The sequence below is a fragment of the Phalacrocorax carbo genome, chromosome 1, assembly GCF_963921805.1.
Source record: "Phalacrocorax carbo chromosome 1, bPhaCar2.1, whole genome shotgun sequence".
NCBI classification, from domain to species: domain Eukaryota; kingdom Metazoa; phylum Chordata; class Aves; order Suliformes; family Phalacrocoracidae; genus Phalacrocorax; species Phalacrocorax carbo.
The window spans coordinates 145984339-146002813 of record NC_087513.1 but is presented as its reverse complement, the minus strand read 5'-3'; the positions used below and the strand labels follow the sequence as shown (position 1 = coordinate 146002813).

The 18475-nt window shown below is 45.8% G+C and overlaps 1 protein-coding gene across 2 annotated transcripts in view; it reads left to right on the top strand.

Moving 5' to 3' along the window:
• Positions 1–337: 337 nt before the first annotated feature.
• Positions 338–18475, top strand: part of MGAT4A (alpha-1,3-mannosyl-glycoprotein 4-beta-N-acetylglucosaminyltransferase A) — an 84942-nt gene continuing 66804 nt past the window's right edge. The window contains exons 1-2 of one of the 2 annotated variants that reach the window (XM_064438665.1): positions 338–475; positions 4532–4845. In XM_064438665.1, the coding sequence (XP_064294735.1) occupies positions 4752–4845 (94 nt within the window). In that variant the 5' untranslated portion in view covers positions 338–475; positions 4532–4751. Of the gene's footprint in view, positions 476–4082; positions 4438–4531; positions 4846–18475 lie in introns of those variants that run through there. The other variant, XM_064438670.1, reaches the window with a different exon arrangement.

Sequence of the window (18475 nt, the reverse complement as noted above, 5' to 3'; positions counted from 1 at the left end):
CCAAGGGCTGGGGCAGCTAAATCTTTTTTGGTACACTTCCAGAACGGTAAACCCCCAAAAAGCACAGCCTACAAAGGGGACACGCTGCGGAAAGCGGAGAGCTGAACACAACAATCCCCTACCTCTTGACGCGGTTACTGAGTGAAGCCTCGCGAGACTGAGCTATTTATAGCCGCAGTCGAACAGAGCGACAGGCAGCTCAGCCAATGAATGGAGCCTCTCCACGCGGCGCCTATTGGCTGCCGGCGTGGACGGCGCTTGGCCGGTGGGTGGGTTTTTCCCGCGCTGGTGGGCGGGGCGGAGCTCCGTACGGTTCCATGGCGCTCGGGGCGGGGGGGGGGGGGGCGGTTGCGTTGCTGACGAGGGAGGGGCCGGCGAGGGGAGCGAGAACCCCGGCGTGAGCCGACACAGTCGGTGTCCGCCCGCGCCCGCCGCCGGCGCCCCGCGGCTCCCCCTGCCGGAGCGCAGCGCGCAGGTGAGGATGGCACCGGCGGTCAGCGCGTCCCGCTGCCCCTCCGCGCCCCCTCCGCCCTCGGACCCGGCTTGGGGGCCGGCAGCCGGGTGGCGGCAGCTACCGCCGGCACCGCTTTTTTTTTTGGGGGGGGCCGAAGGGCCGGACCCCGCTTCTCTCCGCACCCCCCTTCTCTTTGCAGCCTCCGGAATGGGCGTGCAGCGGAGGCGCTTCCCCTCGCAGCGCCGCGGATCTCTGCGGTGTCGGCGGAGGGAGGGTGGGAGGGCAGACGGGAGGCTGGGGGCTGTCCTGCTCCCCTATCTGCATGCGTGCCCCCTTTCGCGCTCGCATGCACCTGCGTGGTGGTGGTGTGGGGAGCGCTTGCGGCTCCTTCGCGGGACTTGCTGCCATCCTCTCCCTTCGCCCTGTGCTTGGGGCTGCCCGCGGGGCGTGGGGAGGGCGGCGCTGGGGTCCGGGGCAGAGCGGCGCTGCTCCCCCTCCTCCGGCTGGGGCGCCCGGGGCAACGCTGCTGCCGCTGCCCCTTCTCTCTCTGTCCACCCTTCCTCTTCCCTGCGTACCGGCAGCCCAAGGGGGCTTCGGCAGAGTTTGCAGTTTCCCGTCCCTCGTCCTTCCCCCAGAGCCTCGCCCCGGTGCACCGGGCGCCGCCGCGCAGCTCCCCGGACCGGCGCTTTCCCCCCCCTTGGCGCCGTCAGCTCTCGCCCCCTGCCGCCCGGTAGAGCTGGCGGCGGCCGGTGCCCATCTCCCGGCCGGGTTTTTCCCTTCCCCCGACTGAAAACCACCACCGGGGCGGAGAGACATCGGGGAAGGTCCCGACTAACTCCGGGCGGTTTCCGCGGAGGCGGCGGATCCCGCTCACCCCGGGCTTGAGGGGACCGGGCTGCGAAATGGCAGGGCGCCGGCGAGCCGGGGGTGACGGCCGTTAGCGGCGGGTGACGGCCGTTAGCGGCGGGTGGCGGCGCCCAACGGCGCGCCGCCGGCTTCGCCGAAGCGTGTCAGTGGAAATAAGGTGGAAAAGCCCCCGTCTAGCAAATCTCCCCCGCCCTTTCCTTCTCGTTTTCTTTCAGCCATGGACCGTTCTCCCATGCCTTGAAGAGCAGCACTTGCTGCCGCGGTGGGTGCTTTTGCATCTCCCGGCGGGATGGGATCCGGGCTCCTCTTTGCAGAAGTCTGGCGCTCTTCGGGCTTTGATCCCGCGCCGCTTAATCCTTCAGCAACTCTGCAAAGAGACTTTGCGGTGGTATTGACGTGTGTCAGTTTTTTATGATTTGCAGTTGGAAATAAGCATTGTATGTATTCTGGGGGTGTCTGGATACGTACAGAAACTTCTTGGTTTATTTAAGATGTGGGTGCTGCTCGGCACCTGGGAGGTGCCAGGTACCATCAGTACCCATGTCCTTCAGCATCTGGCAGGGCCATTCCTGTGTACAGTCTGCAGCAGGAAAGGTTTGGGTCATAACGGCACTGGAAGATTTCATATGCTTCATCTATCTAGTCATACCCTGTCATAACATCGGCTCAAACTGGATTGAGCCCCTCTGTTAAATATGTTTAGTTTGTGTAGTAAATTATTGAACAATCCTAAAGCGACCACCTGGGGGTTAAATAATTTATGTGTCTACACATGGGTTTCTGCTGTGGTTTAACTGTATGCATTTTTAAACTGGAATGCTTCTGGTTCATGCATGGCATTGATGTATGCAGTTTGATAGAGTGAAATGCTTGAATAATCATATAAGTACTGCTGAGCTGTAGCTGAGCTGCTGGTGCCTGTGCTGAGAAGAGTGGGTAAACACCAAAAGAGAAGGATAAAAGCAGAACCAGCCAACTCAAAACCATGATCATTATTAATGTGATACAATTTTGTGCGTATTCACTGCTAATTGAATCATATTGCTGCTGGGGTTTGGGGTTGGTTTTTTGTTTTGTGTTGTGAACTCTTTCAGGCTGTATTTTTTGTGGATTCAAATAGCACAGTGAGAAGCCCTGATCACAACATCTTGATTTTATTGCAGCAAATGTAAAAACGATGCCCGCATTTTCTGGCAAGGCAGGTGATTCACTTTCCTTGCATTACCAGGTGACATTTTTACTTTCCTGGCTGCCCTCTCATTTGCCTGTTGCCCCTGCTGGGATAATCCATCTAGCTTGTAGCCTGGTCCTTCGTACGTACCTGACCTGCTCCAGAGAGATCTGATTGCTGCTAAAATCATAGTAAAAGTAGATTACAGTTTAGGCATCCTTGCTTCAGTGCCACTTTAGCCATGTTAAACTGTTAGTCCGTGTAGGCAGGCCTTACAAAATGTTGGCGTATTGAGATCTTTGCCTCTCCTTGCTATTAAAGTTCACCCAGACTTTCATCTTCTCACTTAATTACTATTGCCTACCCTTCCAGCTTTTTTTATGTCCATCTCCTATTCAAAGTGCTGGTGCTGATGATATTTCTTGGCATGCTGTGCTCTCCGTGGAAGGTTTCTATAGGTCTCTCAGTTGTCTTTATCTTTCATCATGTTGAATTCAGGTTCCTCGTATCGTAAGGCCTTTCACAGTTCTTTCTGTTCCTGTTCATTCATTTTTTTTCATACTGAATTTTACTATCCACTCTGTCTGCTTCCCAGTGTACTTGCGTTTGTTCCCTTCCTTGTAGGTACTATGTGATTTCTGAGTTAATGTTAAAGCCGCAAACCTGTCTGTGTGTAAAGTTTTGGTTTTTTTTGAAACAAAGCACATTACTGGCATCGGGTGTGAGGTAATCTTAGTCCAAAGGTAAACACTTTCTGTAACCTGGATATTGTGACCAGGATTTGAACACAAGAGCATGTAGTTTTGCAACTCTGTTCTCTCCGTTCATTTGTTAACCATGCCTGCTGGTTATGCCTTGTTTGGCAAGCTCTTTGGTAAAGGTAGCGTGTGCTATGGTACAAGCTTGGGAAGAGTAGTTCGGATTTGGCTGGAATCTTGTGGTACCATAATAACAAGAAGTATTTTTTTTTTTCCCTGTTCTAGATGCACCCAGGCAAGAGAATGACAGCAATTGCTTTCAAGGAAAATTCAAAGCAAGTTATTTATTGATGGGTAGCATACTTGTATCGGATGTAGTTTATAGTGGAAAAGAACTGGCATTGCCTTAAAAGAATGTCAAATGTTAATGTTTGAGCTACTGTAAAGGATGATTTAATGCTTTAAAAACAAATCTTCCTTCCCCCCCTGCTCCCTGCTTTTAAAGTTGGTTAATTTATTTCCCTGTTGTCTTTGTCTTGCGCAGTTAGGACAGTGTAGTTAGATGCTGGCTGTGTTTGGCCAGTTGAGGATTTCTAATCCCAGGATATGGAACCTTCATTTGGGATAAAACCGAACTGTAGGTAATTTCTCTGTTTTGTCCTTGTGCCTGTGTGGTGGACGTAGGAGTGATGTGGTTGTATCGCGGCGTTTTGTGGGGCTGTTGGGTCGTTGCCAGTTGGTATAGATTGAGCAGTCTCTGCATGTGTGACTGTAGCCTGTGCTTCAGCTGCAGCTAAGCTAGGAAAAATTATGTGGATGGATCAAATACTCTTGCATTGTGCAGAGAAAGATGAACTAGGTAGGTTTGTGAATGCTGTTTAAAGCTCTGGTCTCTCAATTTGCTGGGGGCGACTCTGCTGCTGCAGTTACATTAGGCCTCGCTGGTTTCAGAGGGGTTTTGTTGAAGTGAGTACTGCAGAGTGGAGCCTTGAGTTGCTGGCTTCCTGAAAACAGCTCGTGTCAGTTCATAATCCGCCAGAGTGACACGTGATCTTGCCTTGAGTTTATGATAAAATTGTAATGTTGGTGATATGTATGTTTGTCTTTTAAGGGCCAAATAAATGAGAAATACAGCTCCTCCAGATGTGAGCAGTCTTAACAGAAAACAGACAAATTAACAAGTTCTATTGCCTGAGCTGAGACTGATGTGGTGTGAGGGGGAATGCATGCAAGCCACAGCGATGAGTGTACAGTAGTATTTATTTACTGTATTTTAGTACACGAGAGACTCTTGTAAATATTTTTGGCATAATCTGTTAAAATTTTGTTTCCTTTAAACAGGTCTAGAAGAATAAAGAGAAGTTACTTAGCAAGAACTATAAGAAAGCTTACAACAGTTTGGAATGGATTGATTTATGATACCTCTGATATGTGAGAGCTACATTTCGTGTTACTGTTGGCCAGCTGCTGCTGGTGGACTTCAGCTGACTTCATTGCAGCAAGCCCAACAGACAGGTCATCATCGCTAATAGAACATAAACAAGTGTGATGCTGAAATGAGATGAGGCTCCGAAATGGAACTGTGGCCACTGTGTTAGTTTTCATCACTACTTTCCTCAGTTTGTCCTGGTATACTGCATGGCAAAATGGGAAAGGTAAGTAAAAGGCTCCAAAACAAAATTGACCTTCATGTAGCTCTGTGACAGTAGAATGAACAGTAAGGGCATGTGCGCTGCTGCTTTATGTTAGCAATCTGTAAATTGCTTGTTGACTAGCTCTGCTCCAGAAGGTATTGCCTTGGTGAGGAATAAAAACCTGCTAGTAGATTCAGGAAAATTAATTTACAGTGATCCTGATTTAAAGAGCAAATACATGTACCTGAAGAAAAAAACAGTGCTGCTCTTGGAGGAAGGGGTTGGTCCAGGCTGAATAGCTGTGTTTCGGTTTTTTTTTTTCCTGGTTTATAGTTGTTGGAAAAACATATGGTCTCTGGTTGGGTTTTTTTGTTGTGAGGGCTTGGGTTTTTTTCCTTCATGTAACATATGGCCAATGGACCCGGCTGGAGAATGTTATTTTTGGTGCTGCTTTCTGTCTTCCCTGATGATTCAGTGATGGTAGTGGCAAACTGCCAATCAACATTGTTGAAAGACTTTTCTTGCTGTCTTTGAATGAAATGTAAAAAAGCTCTGTCAGAGTATGACATAAGAAATAAAGTAATATGAGTAAATTGACCAGGTAATGGGAAGTGCATCTGTTATAATAACATGAGCAATCTCATGAAATAATCAAGTAATTATTGTGTGTAATAGACTTTTACCTTTTTATATATCTTTGCTGATCTTACTGCACTCCACATGAACCTTGGAAAATTCAGTTTTTCTGAGGGTCAAGACTGTTCACCGCAAGTAAGATGTTTCGGTTCTGTCCTCAGTAAAGCAAATAAACTTCTTCAGCAATGGTTTCTAGAAGAAGAAAGAAATTTTGTTTTTTTGGTTTTTTTTTTTCTTTTATGAACATTTGATCTCTTGAAACATAGTAGACTGTGTCCTTGAAAGATCAGGTAATTTTAAAACACATATTCTGTCCTGGGTGAGATTACTACATGGTTTGTTCTGACTGTTCTGCTGAGAATATTATCTTCAGTTGTGCCTCAGGTCCAATAAGAGGAAGCTGATGTTTTCCAGGAATACTGTCTGTTGTAGCATAGCCAGCTCGTAACCCTTATTTAAGCATAAAAGAAGCAGATGAGTTCTGTGGCATATTGATTTTCCCCTCCCCCCACCCCCAAATTGGGCACTTGTCAGAGAAGCAGATGCTTTGTGGTGTGATCTCTGCTGTAGCAGTTGGTTGGTAGGCTAGCCTTCTGAATGTAAGCAATAGGAAAAATGTCAGATTCTCGAGGTTGTGGTGATGTATGTATAGATCTTTTAATTGGATAACAAGAGTGTAGATGTGCCAAAGACTGACAAGAAAAGGATATCTGAATAGCACTGTAAGTAGTATTTTCTTCATTTTGGCTAATACAGTGTTGTCTAGTTAGATTTTGTTACTGATTCATTTCTTGCTGAAGAACCTCACAAGAATTTTGCTTTCGCTTCAGCAAATATATATCTCTGAAATTTTCTCATGTGTTTCTGCTTTCTTACTTGACATATGATTTACAAGTCTTGTTTTCTTTTGTCAAAGCATAACACAAAGAAAAGTCCCCATTAAAAGAAATTAACAAAATCTGCTCTTTGGAGAGTACTAGTATATATGGCACTTGGTGAGAATTTAATCTTGTTGGTCAGACTGCTCTATTTTTTTATACTTTTTTTCCATCTGAATGCTTAGAATCAATACTTCCTTAATGTTGGTATAAAAGTTCTGCATTTATCTTCTTCCAGATCTTGCTGTTGAGCATTAAGATGGTAATTTGTTAAATAAAAGTCAGTGTAACAGGACGTCAGTACTATGTTAATTGGTCATAAATCACAGTTATGAAACTGAAGTCTTGGTAATTTGCTCTTAAGGTGTTGCTTCAAGAGAAATTTACAGGTAGAATGTTGTTTTTTAAATTTTACTTTTTAACATACGTTTAGCATTTTATTAACTTGCACATGTTTTCTAAAACCAAAACAGATTTGAGTTTGTTTAGTACCATGTTTTCAGTCAGACCTTTCTGCACCAATGGGAAAGGTTCAGAAACTGATGATACGTATTTATTAAGATTTTTTTTCGTGTTTGATATCTTATATTTATTAAGCAAGTCTTGTGGGATGGTATCTTAATTCCTTGATAACATTTTCATTACAAATTATTGGGTGGCTCAATTAGAAGCAAATATAGTGCTTGCTGTTCCCATTCACTGTAAAGCTATGGGATGTCACATACTCTGTCATCATCTTTTGTTATTTATTGCATTTATATGGCATCTACTAGATTCCTGTAGATATTTGTCTGGGTAGCAAAGTAAATTTATGCTCGGAAAGAAAATACTATTTATGTTTTTTAAAAGAAAAAGCAACCCCCCAAATTGCTAGCTTCTCAGTGATAACTGAAATGAATATTGCTTTTTAAAAGCAGAAGCATAGGGCCTTGTTTCTAACAACCCTAATCCAGTCTTCAAGTGATTAATTTTAATTGAGGAACTAAGATCTTGGATAATTGTCACTTAAAATGCAGAACCATTTGCAGAATAGCAATAAGACTGGAATGATGTGATATTTTTGTAGATCACATCATCTTCTAGTAAATATACCTAGTCCCGGTCTATGCAGGGTAGGATTTAGACACTTGAGAGCAATACAGACTTTGGTATTGGTTTAAAGTGCAAAAAATTGTCTCTGCAGAACAGTGCTTTACAAGCTTTAAGGATATGCTGAGAAGTTGTCAAGAGTTGAAGGAAATACTCTGTCTGAAGTTCCATTACTGGAAACAGCATGGCTTTAGCTCACCCAGTGGTCTGATGATGTAAATAACCTTTCACAGGGCAGATACTGCTATTTGGATGAAAACGAATAAATGGCCAGTTACATGGTTTTCCTTTTAAAGTTAACTGTGTCTGAAGAAGGTTGATTGAAATACCTCTGGTCATTGGAGATAGTCTCTAAAAGTTAAGATCTTTGTAATTTTCTGGACCCCATGCAGTGTCTAGAAGTACTGGAGTTATAAGGAAGCAGTACAAGCCCTGAATACACCTGGGAAAGACCTCTCTTGTGGGATTCATGAACAAGAGTTCTAAGGCTGCTTTCTAGGAGTTAAAAATATGCGGTAGTTAATGCAAAATGAATTAGATGTTAGAAATCAAATAATATCAAAATGCAGATTACTTTGGTGCACAGAAGGAGCACTTTTAAAGGATTTGCAGTCACTTCAGTCACAGGTTGTCAGTTCAGTGTCAGACATCCTTGAATTCCTTGCATGACTGAGCCCTTATGCTATAACTATATTTAACACCAGCCCTTATGCTATAACTATGTTTAACACCATCTCTTTTGACTGAATCGTGCTTTTTGGTACTACTGACCTGCTCAGGGTCACAGGTCACCACCTCATTTGTGAACTACAGAAATGCAGTGGTGTGTTTTTTTTATCCTAAAGGCCCTGCTCTTAAGAAGACCTAACCAGTACAAAACAGCACTGTTTACCTATTACACCACTCACAAAATTTACGTTAAAGCTGTTCTGTGTTATGTAGAGAGTGTAGTCTTGATGCTTTGATCTTTAATGTGGCTAGCAGCCTGAGTACATAATGTTCCAGGAAGAGCATTATGCTCCATAATACTCAAGAACCTCTTCGTCCTGCATCAACAAACTTCCCGATGCCTGTCACCAGCATGGAAATTGGTAAGGAAGGTAAATAACCTTACTGAATTAGGGCAGCCATAGTAGGATGAAACTCCTCAGCAAAGCATTCATCAACCTCCTCACTTTGCTTCCCATGTTAAAGTCCTACTCTGATCCTGCTGCCTTTGATTTAAAAAAAAAAAAAAAACAAAGCGCATTTTCTTGTGTAAAGTATGAGTGCATTATTCTTGGTGATAGACAGTAGTTGGCAGTGCCTTGCATCATGTTTGCAAGGCATTTGGCTACTTGAAATGGTAAGGACCTGTATGGAATATGTGTTACGAAAATTTGATGTGACTTAACCCTTCAGGATTGTCTAAACTATGTAGTTTTCAAAGCAAGCTGAAACTAGTAGTGCATGTCATCTTTTTCCCATGCAAAACATTCTTCTTTAACGATGAAGAATTACTTGAAAAAGCTATTTATTTTCAGTTCATCTAAGGGTGGTGGTGTAACAGTAGGATCTCTTCGCTGTATGAAGGTGGCTTATTTTGGTAAACTGATTTAAATTCACACGGGAAGACCTCCTAGAGGACTTTTACTTTTGAGATATTTTGCTAAATATTCCCTCATACTTAAGAAATGATGGTTGGAGCTACTGTTTTAAGCATGATATTTTCTCTCATTTGGAGAGAAAATGGCCTGGGCTGTAGAAGACTGTTGTCTTTCTCCTTTGGCTGTTTTCATAAAATTGGAATTACTGCACTGTTTGTCAGCCACAATAATCATAAGTGCTGAAAAACACCTAAACTTAACAACAAGCATAATAAAACCTAACTGAGACTAAAACAAAAGGCCTCAGCTGATGGTGGAAAATTTTGGAGTAAGAACCAAGAATATTAATTCCCTGAGGGAGAGAAGGGTCCTACAGAACCATGAAGGAAACAGGGCAAGGAGGACAGGAGATAAATATATGTGTATATATATTTGTTTTTCTTGGCAGTGGTTATGCAAATAATCTCTTTTAAAATAGATGAGAAATCTGAGAGATACTTGTTAGTATTTTGCAACCATAACCCACCTTAGTTTATGCTTTGATCCTAAGAGAAGCTGTTATTGGAGTAAATGCTGATAACAGTCTTCTGGCTGCACATTCTGATTTTCAGAGTTATGTGCTGATTTCCCACTGATGTGCATTAAGACTGACCAACCAAAAAAATTAAATGGATTATAAACTGGGAAGAGTGGAGGCAGGGGAAGGGGAGGGATGGGACAGGATGGGATGCTGAAGTAGAAAGCACATAACAGTTTATGCCAGTCAGCTTGTTTGGGGGAGGCGGGGGGAGAGAGAGGGGTCTCTTTTCCTTTTCTGTTAAATAGAAGGGAAGCACTGGTTTCCTTTGCAAATTCTGTTGCAGACCCTTCAGGAGCTGAAATTAAAGGAAATAGGAGTTTCCTTTTTCTTTTTTAACACCAGCACATGAACATTACTCCAGTCTTGGTCTAAAATACACTTCAAGCTTGGTTTCCAAAACTGACAAATTGGCTTATAGCTTACTGATATTAAAAATAGGAGTTGAATTACATTAAGGCCAATCAGGAATGCAGTTTTGGAATGGTTACTGAAAGTCCTGTGCAGGTAGTGAATGTGCTGTCCCAATTGAATTGAGCAGAAGAGGTATGTATCCCAGCTGTTCAGGTGGGCAGTGTTTAGGTCTGCAGTATCTTTGTATCCGTCTTGTACCTGATGCAGCAGAACTCGGACACTGGTGATTTTGGTGAGCTGCAGCGGAAAGGATCACAACCAAAGGGGCTTTTGCAGCACTGCCCTGTCCCCTTGCTTTTTTTGTAACCTGATAGGTAGGTTAGCTCAACAGTTTGTGGTATCCTAAAACCGTGACCAGACTCAGCTAACATCTTGAGCTAGCGCTCTTGATTGTGGCCCAGCCCTCAGAATGGGGAAAGGCAATACTTTTGCTCTGTGTGGCTTCTCTTAATGCTACTTCAGCCTGAGTATTTTATGCTTGCATGACTCCTCCAAAATGGTGGTTGCTCCCATGCAGACACACAAGTAATTTAGCAAACCCAGGAAAGAAAGTTGCATCTGACCCAGCTGCTCATACCCAAACAGCTCTACTGTAAGATATGTATATCTGTGAACATGTCTACTAAGAAACCTTTGCAATGGATTATAAGCCAGCATGCATTTATCTTATTGCTAATAACGTGTCTTCGTAGAGTAATTTCACATTTTTAACAGCAAGAGGAGGCTTCGCAATGATCAGTCCTGGTTTTGGTGGTGGTTGATATTTTCCTTAGTCAATTTGGGTGGTGAGAGGGGGAGATGTATTACAAAATTTCAAACAGCACCATGCTGGGAGAGAAGTGAAGGTAGGCAGAGAGATTGAAGTTTAAAATAACTTATGCAAATTGGAGACTTAGTCAGGAGGGGGGTGAATGAAGGGTTGAAGGTAGGTGAAAGAGCCCCAGGCAAAATATGAGGTGCAGTAAAGCAGAAGAAAATCAAATGTATACATAAAGAATGGGGAAGAAATTTGATGTTAGGTTTTTAGTTAGGAATAGCAGTTTACTGTAAATTGCACGCTAAGCGTGAGTCACCACATTATTGCAGAAAACAAAAGAAATTGAACAGAAAAGGGTGTTAAGGAAGTAAAGTAGTTTGAGGTCTGCTACTCCAGATAGACACAGGAAATCTTCTTTCTGCTGTGCCCACTTAGGCATGGTGCCCTGCAAATAAAATAGATTCATTAGGTGGAGTTCAAAGGAGCAACAGGTGATCAAAGATCCAGAAAATCTACACTGTAAGGGAAGGGTTAGTTTCCTGACATTGCTTAGTTTAAAGGAAATGTATGAGAAGAGACATGGGAAGATAATTTTCAAATACTTTAAAAGTTCTCGCCAAAAAAAAAAAAGACACAATCTACTGTCTGTGGCCATAGTGAGTAACAGGATATAAGGGACTGAAATTGAAAAAGGAGAGCATGGTTAGGTAGTGGAAAAAGTTTTTTGTAATGGCAAGTACAGTTACATGCTGGAGTAGATTGTTGGGAGGGGCGAAAAATTTCCATATAGGCATTTTCAAGAACAAGTTAAACCAAAGATGGCAAGTAAAAGACACCAACACCATATTTGGTACCAACAGAGATTTGGACTAGCACAAAAAGTGAGTTACACTGTTGTTGGTTTTTGTTTTTGTGTTTTGTTTTGATTTTTTTTAAACAGTGTGACACTCCCAAAATAAGTCTTAGGTAGGAAGGACCTACAGCTGGCAGGAATGATCTAACTTTGAACTAGCTATCTTGCTGAAAGTAGCTTTGAGCAGGGGGTTGGACTAGATGACCCCTAGAAGTCCCTTCTAACCTAAGTTATACTAGGTATTCTTGATCTTTGCCAAGATCGTCTTGTCTTGTGCCAAAGACGACGTGCCAGTGCATTTCAATACTAAATAATATTGTTATTTGCATGAGATATGAGAGTTGCTCTTTATTATCATAAAATTTGATCCCTTCAAACACATAAAATGTTTCAGAAGATTCACTTAACCTTTTATTGTTAACGTCTGCACCCCTTGAACTGCTAGGAACCTTGAAAATATTGTGCTAGAAAAAAATCTCAAAAAGTGACTTGTTTTTATTTTCAAGTGTGACTTTTTTTCCTTTTTTTCCCTCTCTCACCCCGATGTTTTAATGGAGTATCTTATTCAGTAACCTTATTCCTGCTGTGTAACTGTGCTGGTTTTGGCTGAGAAGGGGTTAATTCTCCTCACTGTGGGGGTCAGCTACCTTTCCAGCTTCCCGCGCTCTGCCGCGTGGCGGGGGGGGGGCTGGGAGGGGCAGGGCCATGGTGGGGGCGGCTGACCCCGACTGGCCAATGGCAGGTTCATTCCATACCATGTGACACCATGACCAATATATTGAGGTGGGGGCAGTGGCAGGGAGCACGGAGGCGGCGCGGCGTCGGGTCAGCGGGCGGCGCGCGGCTGCGGCGCGGGCAGTTTGTTCCGGCGGTTCGTTCCCCCTCTCCCCTCCCTTCCCCCCCCCCCCCCCCCCCCCCGGGGCTTTGCGCCTCTCGTTGTTCTCCTTTACATTGCATTTCTACTGTTGTTTTCTTTTAATTCTCGTTGTTCCCCTTTACATTGCATTTCTACTGTTGTTTTCTTTTAATTTTAATTATTAAACTGTTCTTATCCCAACCCACGAGCGTTACCCTCCTGATTCTCTCCCCCATCTACCGGTGGGGAGTGAGCGAGCGACTGTGTGGGGCTGAGCTGCCGCTAAACCACGACAGTCTTTTTGGCGCCCAACGTGGGGCTCAAGGGTTGGAGATAACAACAGCTGCTGGTCACAGCACCATGTTGTCCTTTTTGCAGTTGGTGTTACAGATTGGTGTTGGTTTGTTGAGTCTGCTGTGTTCTGCTGTGATTAGTAATGTTTTGCCTACAAGATTTGTTATACAAACACTCGTTTTCAGCTTTATCTGGTATTTGGGGTTTTTGCTGAAACCGTTACTGTACTTTGGATACCACCTTGTTGAGGCAATTAGCAATTATACCTCCTCCTCTGAGAGATTTTATATGGAGGAAATACAGAATAATACCTTTGCAACTTTGTTCTATGATGTCTGTGCCTTTGTTACAACAACGTCTTTGTATCTTGAACATCCTTGGGTGGTTAAGGTGCACTTATTGTTAGTTTTTGGGCAGGTTGTTTTGGTTTTGACTAAGCAACTTAAGAATATCACCCAGAAATCTGCCCCGAGGCTTGATAGTTATGAGTGGCAGGGCATGTGGGATAGCATGGGCAAATACCTAGGGCAGTGGGCACCCCCAGTGTTTTGGAGTTTCACCCCCGAACAAGTGCAGAATCCTAAAAAACTAGTAGAATATTTGGAGAAAGTATGTTGTTACGCTGGGAACTCCAGAGAGACACAGATAACTGCAACATGCTGGGGTCTGGCCCATGCATACCGAGCCCTGCTCAACAGCATTCAATGCCCCCAGGGGGAAGAGAATGTCTCTGGATTGAAATGCAAAGTGACTGGCACTGTAGACAATCCAGCCCTGAGGACAGGCACTGCAGCCACTCAAACCCCCACAACAAGTACCGGAGCTAGCTCAGAAAATAAACCCGTACCAGTATCAGTTGCCCCCATACACAAGACAAAATATTGGAAGCGGACATCAACTCGTTTAGAACGGGATGATGAAGAACCAGGGCCATCGCGGGGAGAGGAGGGAGAAGTAATAAATGAAATAGAGACCACCCGATCCCTGTCCTTAAGCGAGTTGCGAGATATGCGAAAAGATTATAGCCGTCGTTCAGGTGAGCACATTGTCACCTGGCTGCTCCGATGCTGGGATAATGGGGCCAGTAGCCTGGAACTAGAGGGAAAAGAAGCCAAACAATTGGGATCCCTTTCTGGGGAAGGGGGTGTTGACAAAGCAATAGGAAAAAAGCCACAAGCCCTCAGCCTCTGGAGGCGACTCCTGTCTGGAGTGAAGGAAAGGTATCCCTTTAAAGAAGATGTTACATATCGCCCAGGAAAATGGACAACTATGGAGAAAGGCATCCAGTATCTAAGGGAATTAGCTGTGTTTGAGGTGATTTATGGTGACCTGGATGATCAACGGTCATCCAAAGATCCAGATGAAGCCGAGTGCACACGACCCATGTGGCGGAAGTTTGTACGGAGCGCACCATCTTCGCATGCAAACTCATTGGCAGTGATGTCCTGGAAAGATGACGAGACACCAACGGTGGCAGAGGTGATAGATAGACTCCGAGATTACGACACAAATATCTCTTCCTCGCTTGTCTCTGCTGTGGAGAAACTATCCCAAGAGGTCCAGCAACTCAAAGAAGATCTGTCCTACTCCCCACCTCGACAGAGCAGTGTCTCAGCTGTTAGGAATAAGCGTCCTTTGGCTCAAAGAAGGGGATACACACCACGGGCCACCCTATGGTTCTACCTGCGTGACCACGGAGAGGACATGATGAGGTGGGATGGCAAGCCTACCTCGACCCTACAGGCACGAGTGCATGAACTGCAAGGAAGAACAGTCACTCAGGGGGGCTCTTCCAGGAAAGCTGCTGCTCCAATTTCCAGTGAACAAGTCCCCAGACAGAGGAGTAGAAGTGCAGATTTTATTTCTAAGTGTAATAGAGGGACTCCTGATTCACATTTGCAGGAAGTGAGTTGTGACTGCCATGATCAGGACTAGAGGGGCCCTGCCTCCAGCCGGGTGGAGGAAAGGGATAACCGGGCTTACTGGACTGTGTGGATCCGATGGCCTGGCACGTCCGACCCACAGGAGTATAAAGCTTTAGTGGACACCGGCGCACAGTGCACCTTAATGCCATCGAACTATATAGGGGCAGAACCCATCAGCATTGCTGGAGTGACAGGGGGATCCCAAGAGCTAACTGTATTGGAGGCCGAAGTGAGCCTAACTGGCAATGAGTGGCAGAAGCACCCCATTGTGACTGGCCCAGAGGCTCCGTGCATCCTTGGCATAGACTACCTCAGGAAAGGGTATTTCAAGGACCCAAAAGGTTACAAGTGGGCTTTTGGTGTAGCTGCCTTGGAGACGGAGGAAACTGAACAGCTGTCTACCTTGCCCGGTCTCTCAAAGGACCCTTCTGTGGTGGGGTTGCTGAAGGTCAAAGAACAACAGGTGCCAGTCGCCACCACAACAGTGCACCGGCGGCAATATCGCACCAACAGAGACTCTCTGATCCCCATCCATAAACTCATTCACCAACTGAGGAGCCAAGGAGTCATCAGTAAGACCCACTCACCCTTTAACAGTCCCATATGGCCAGTCCGGAAGTCTAATGGAGAGTGGAGACTAACAGTAGACTATCGTGGCCTGAATGAAGTCACTCCACCGTTGAGTGCTGCCGTGCCAGACATGCTAGAACTTCAATACGAACTGGAGTCAAAGGCGGCCAAGTGGTATGCCACAATTGATATTGCTAATGCATTCTTCTCAATCCCTCTGGCAGCAGAGTGCAGGCCACAGTTTGCTTTCACATGGAGGGGCGTCCAGTATACCTGGAATCGACTGCCCCAGGGGTGGAAACACAGTCCTACCATTTGCCATGGACTGATTCAGACTGTACTGGAACAGGGAGAAGCTCCAGAACACCTTCAGTACATTGATGACATCATTGTGTGGGGCAGCACAGCGGAAGAAGTTTTTGAGAAAGGAGAGAAAATAGTCCAAATCCTTCTGAAAGCTGGTTTTGCCATAAAACAAAGTAAGGTGAAGGGACCTGCACGAGAAATCCAGTTCTTAGGAATCAAATGGCAAGATGGTCGTCGTCATATTCCAATGGATGTGATCAACAAAATAGCAGCCATGTCTCCACCAACTAGCAAAAAGGAAACACAAGCTTTCTTGGGCGTTGTGGGTTTTTGGAGAATGCATATTCCAAATTACAGTCTGATTGTAAGCCCTCTCTATCAAGTGACCCGGAAAAAGAATGATTTCAAATGGGGCCCTGAGCAACGACAAGCCTTTGAACAGATTAAACGAGAAATAGTCCATGCAGTAGCTCTTGGGCCAGTCCGGGCAGGACAAGATGTAAAAAATGTGCTCTACACTGCAGCCGGGGAGAATGGCCCTACCTGGAGCCTCTGGCAGAAAGCACCAGGGGAGACCCGGGGTCGACCCCTAGGGTTTTGGAGTCGGGGATACAGAGGGTCCGAAGCCCGCTATACTCCAACTGAAAAAGAGATATTGGCAGCATATGAAGGGGTTCGAGCTGCTTCAGAAGTGGTTGGTACTGAAGCACAGTTGCTCCTGGCACCCCGACTGCCAGTGCTGGGCTGGATGTTCAAAGGAAACATCCCCTCTACACACCATGCAACTGATGCTACGTGGAGTAAATGGGTTGCACTGATTACCCAGCGGGCTCGAGTAGGAAACCCCAGTCGCCCAGGAATCTTGGAAGTGATTATGGACTGGCCAGAAGGCAAAGATTTTGGATTATCACCAGAGGAGGAGGTGACACGTGCTGAAGAAGCCCCACTGTATAACCAACTGCCAGAAAATGAGAAGCAATACGCCCTGTTCACTGATGGGTCCTGTCGCCTTGTGGGAAAGCACCGGAGATGGAAGGCTGCTGTATGGAGTCCTACACGACAAGTAGCAGAAACTGCTGAAGGAGAAGGTGAATCGAGCCAGTTTGCAGAGGTAAAGGCCATCCAGCTGGCCTTAGACATCGCTGAACGGGAAAAGTGGCCAGTGCTCTATCTCTATACTGACTCCTGGATGGTGGCAAATGCCTTGTGGGGCTGGCTGCAGCAATGGAAGCAAAGCAACTGGCAGCGCAGAGGCAAACCCATCTGGGCTGCCGCACTGTGGCAAGATATTGCTGCCCGGGTAGAGAACCTGGTTGTAAAGGTACGTCATGTGGATGCTCACGTTCCCAAGAGTCGGGCCACTGAAGAACATCGGAACAACCAGCAGGTAGATCAGGCTGCCAAGATTGAAGTGGCTGAGGTGGATCTGGACTGGCAGCATAAGGGTGAACTATTTCTAGCTCGGTGGGCCCATGACACCTCAGGTCATCAAGGGAGAGATGCAACATACAGGTGGGCTCGTGATCGAGGGGTGGACTTGACCATGGATATTATTGCACAGGTTATCCACGAATGTGACACATGCGCTGCAATCAAGCAAGCGAAGCGGGTAAAGCCTCTGTGGTATGGGGGACGATGGCTGAAATATAAATATGGGGAGGCCTGGCAAATTGACTATATCACACTCCCACAGACCCGCCAAGGCAAGCGCCATGTGCTTACAATGGTAGAAACAACGACTGGCTGGCTGGAAACATATCCTGTCCCCCACGCCACTGCCCGGAACACTATCCTGGGCCTTGAGAAACAAGTCCTGTGGCGACATGGCACCCCAGAGAGAATTGAGTCAGACAACGGGACTCATTTCCGAAATAGCCTCATAGACATCTGGGCCAAAGAGCATGGCATTGAGTGGGTGTATCACATCCCCTATCACGCACCAGCCTCTGGGAAAATTGAACGGTACAATGGACTGTTAAAAACTACACTGAGAGCAATGGGGGGTGGAACATTCAAGCACTGGGATACACATTTAGCAAAAGCCACGTGGTTAGTCAACACGAGGGGATCTGCCAACCGAGCTGGCCCTGCCCAGTCAGAATCCTTACGTACTGTGGAAGGGGATAGAGTCCCTGTAGTGCACACAAAAAGTATGCTGGGCAAAACAGTCTGGGTTCTTCCTGCCTCCGGCAAAGGCAAACCCATTCGTGGGATTGCTTTTGCTCGAGGACCTGGGTGCACTTGGTGGGTGATGCAGGAGGATGGAGAAATCCGATGTGTGCCTCAAGGGGATTTGATTTTGGGTGAAAACAGTCAATGAACTGAATGGCACAATGTGAACTGCTATATAATACTGTGTGTCACCTCTGTGTTGTACCAATGATACCAGAGTACGAGCCTCCCAACCTATGGAAGATCAACTATGAAACAAGCCGTGCAGCAGTGATGGAACGATGACTGACTCGGTATGCAGCGACCCAACGCCACACACCATCTCTCCCACCCGGAAAGACTGATACAACAGATGGAGCCCAGAGTCATGGACTGGATGAACTCAATGGACATTTTTAATGGACATTGTACAGGGAAGGTCCATGAACTAAGGGAATGATGTCTGTGTATTATGTTAAAGGATGGGAAGGGGAGGGGTGGTGGTTGGTATGGTTGTATTGCATCATATGGGACCTGGGCATGGTGTAAATGGTATGGAATAAGGGGTGGAGAATGTGCTGGTTTTGGCTGAGAAGGGGTTAATTCTCCTCACTGTGGGGGTCAGCTACCTTTCCAGCTTCCCGCGCTCTGCCGCGTGGCGGGGGGGGGCTGGGAGGGGCAGGGCCATGGTGGGGGCGGCTGACCCCGACTGGCCAATGGCAGGTTCATTCCATACCATGTGACACCATGACCAATATA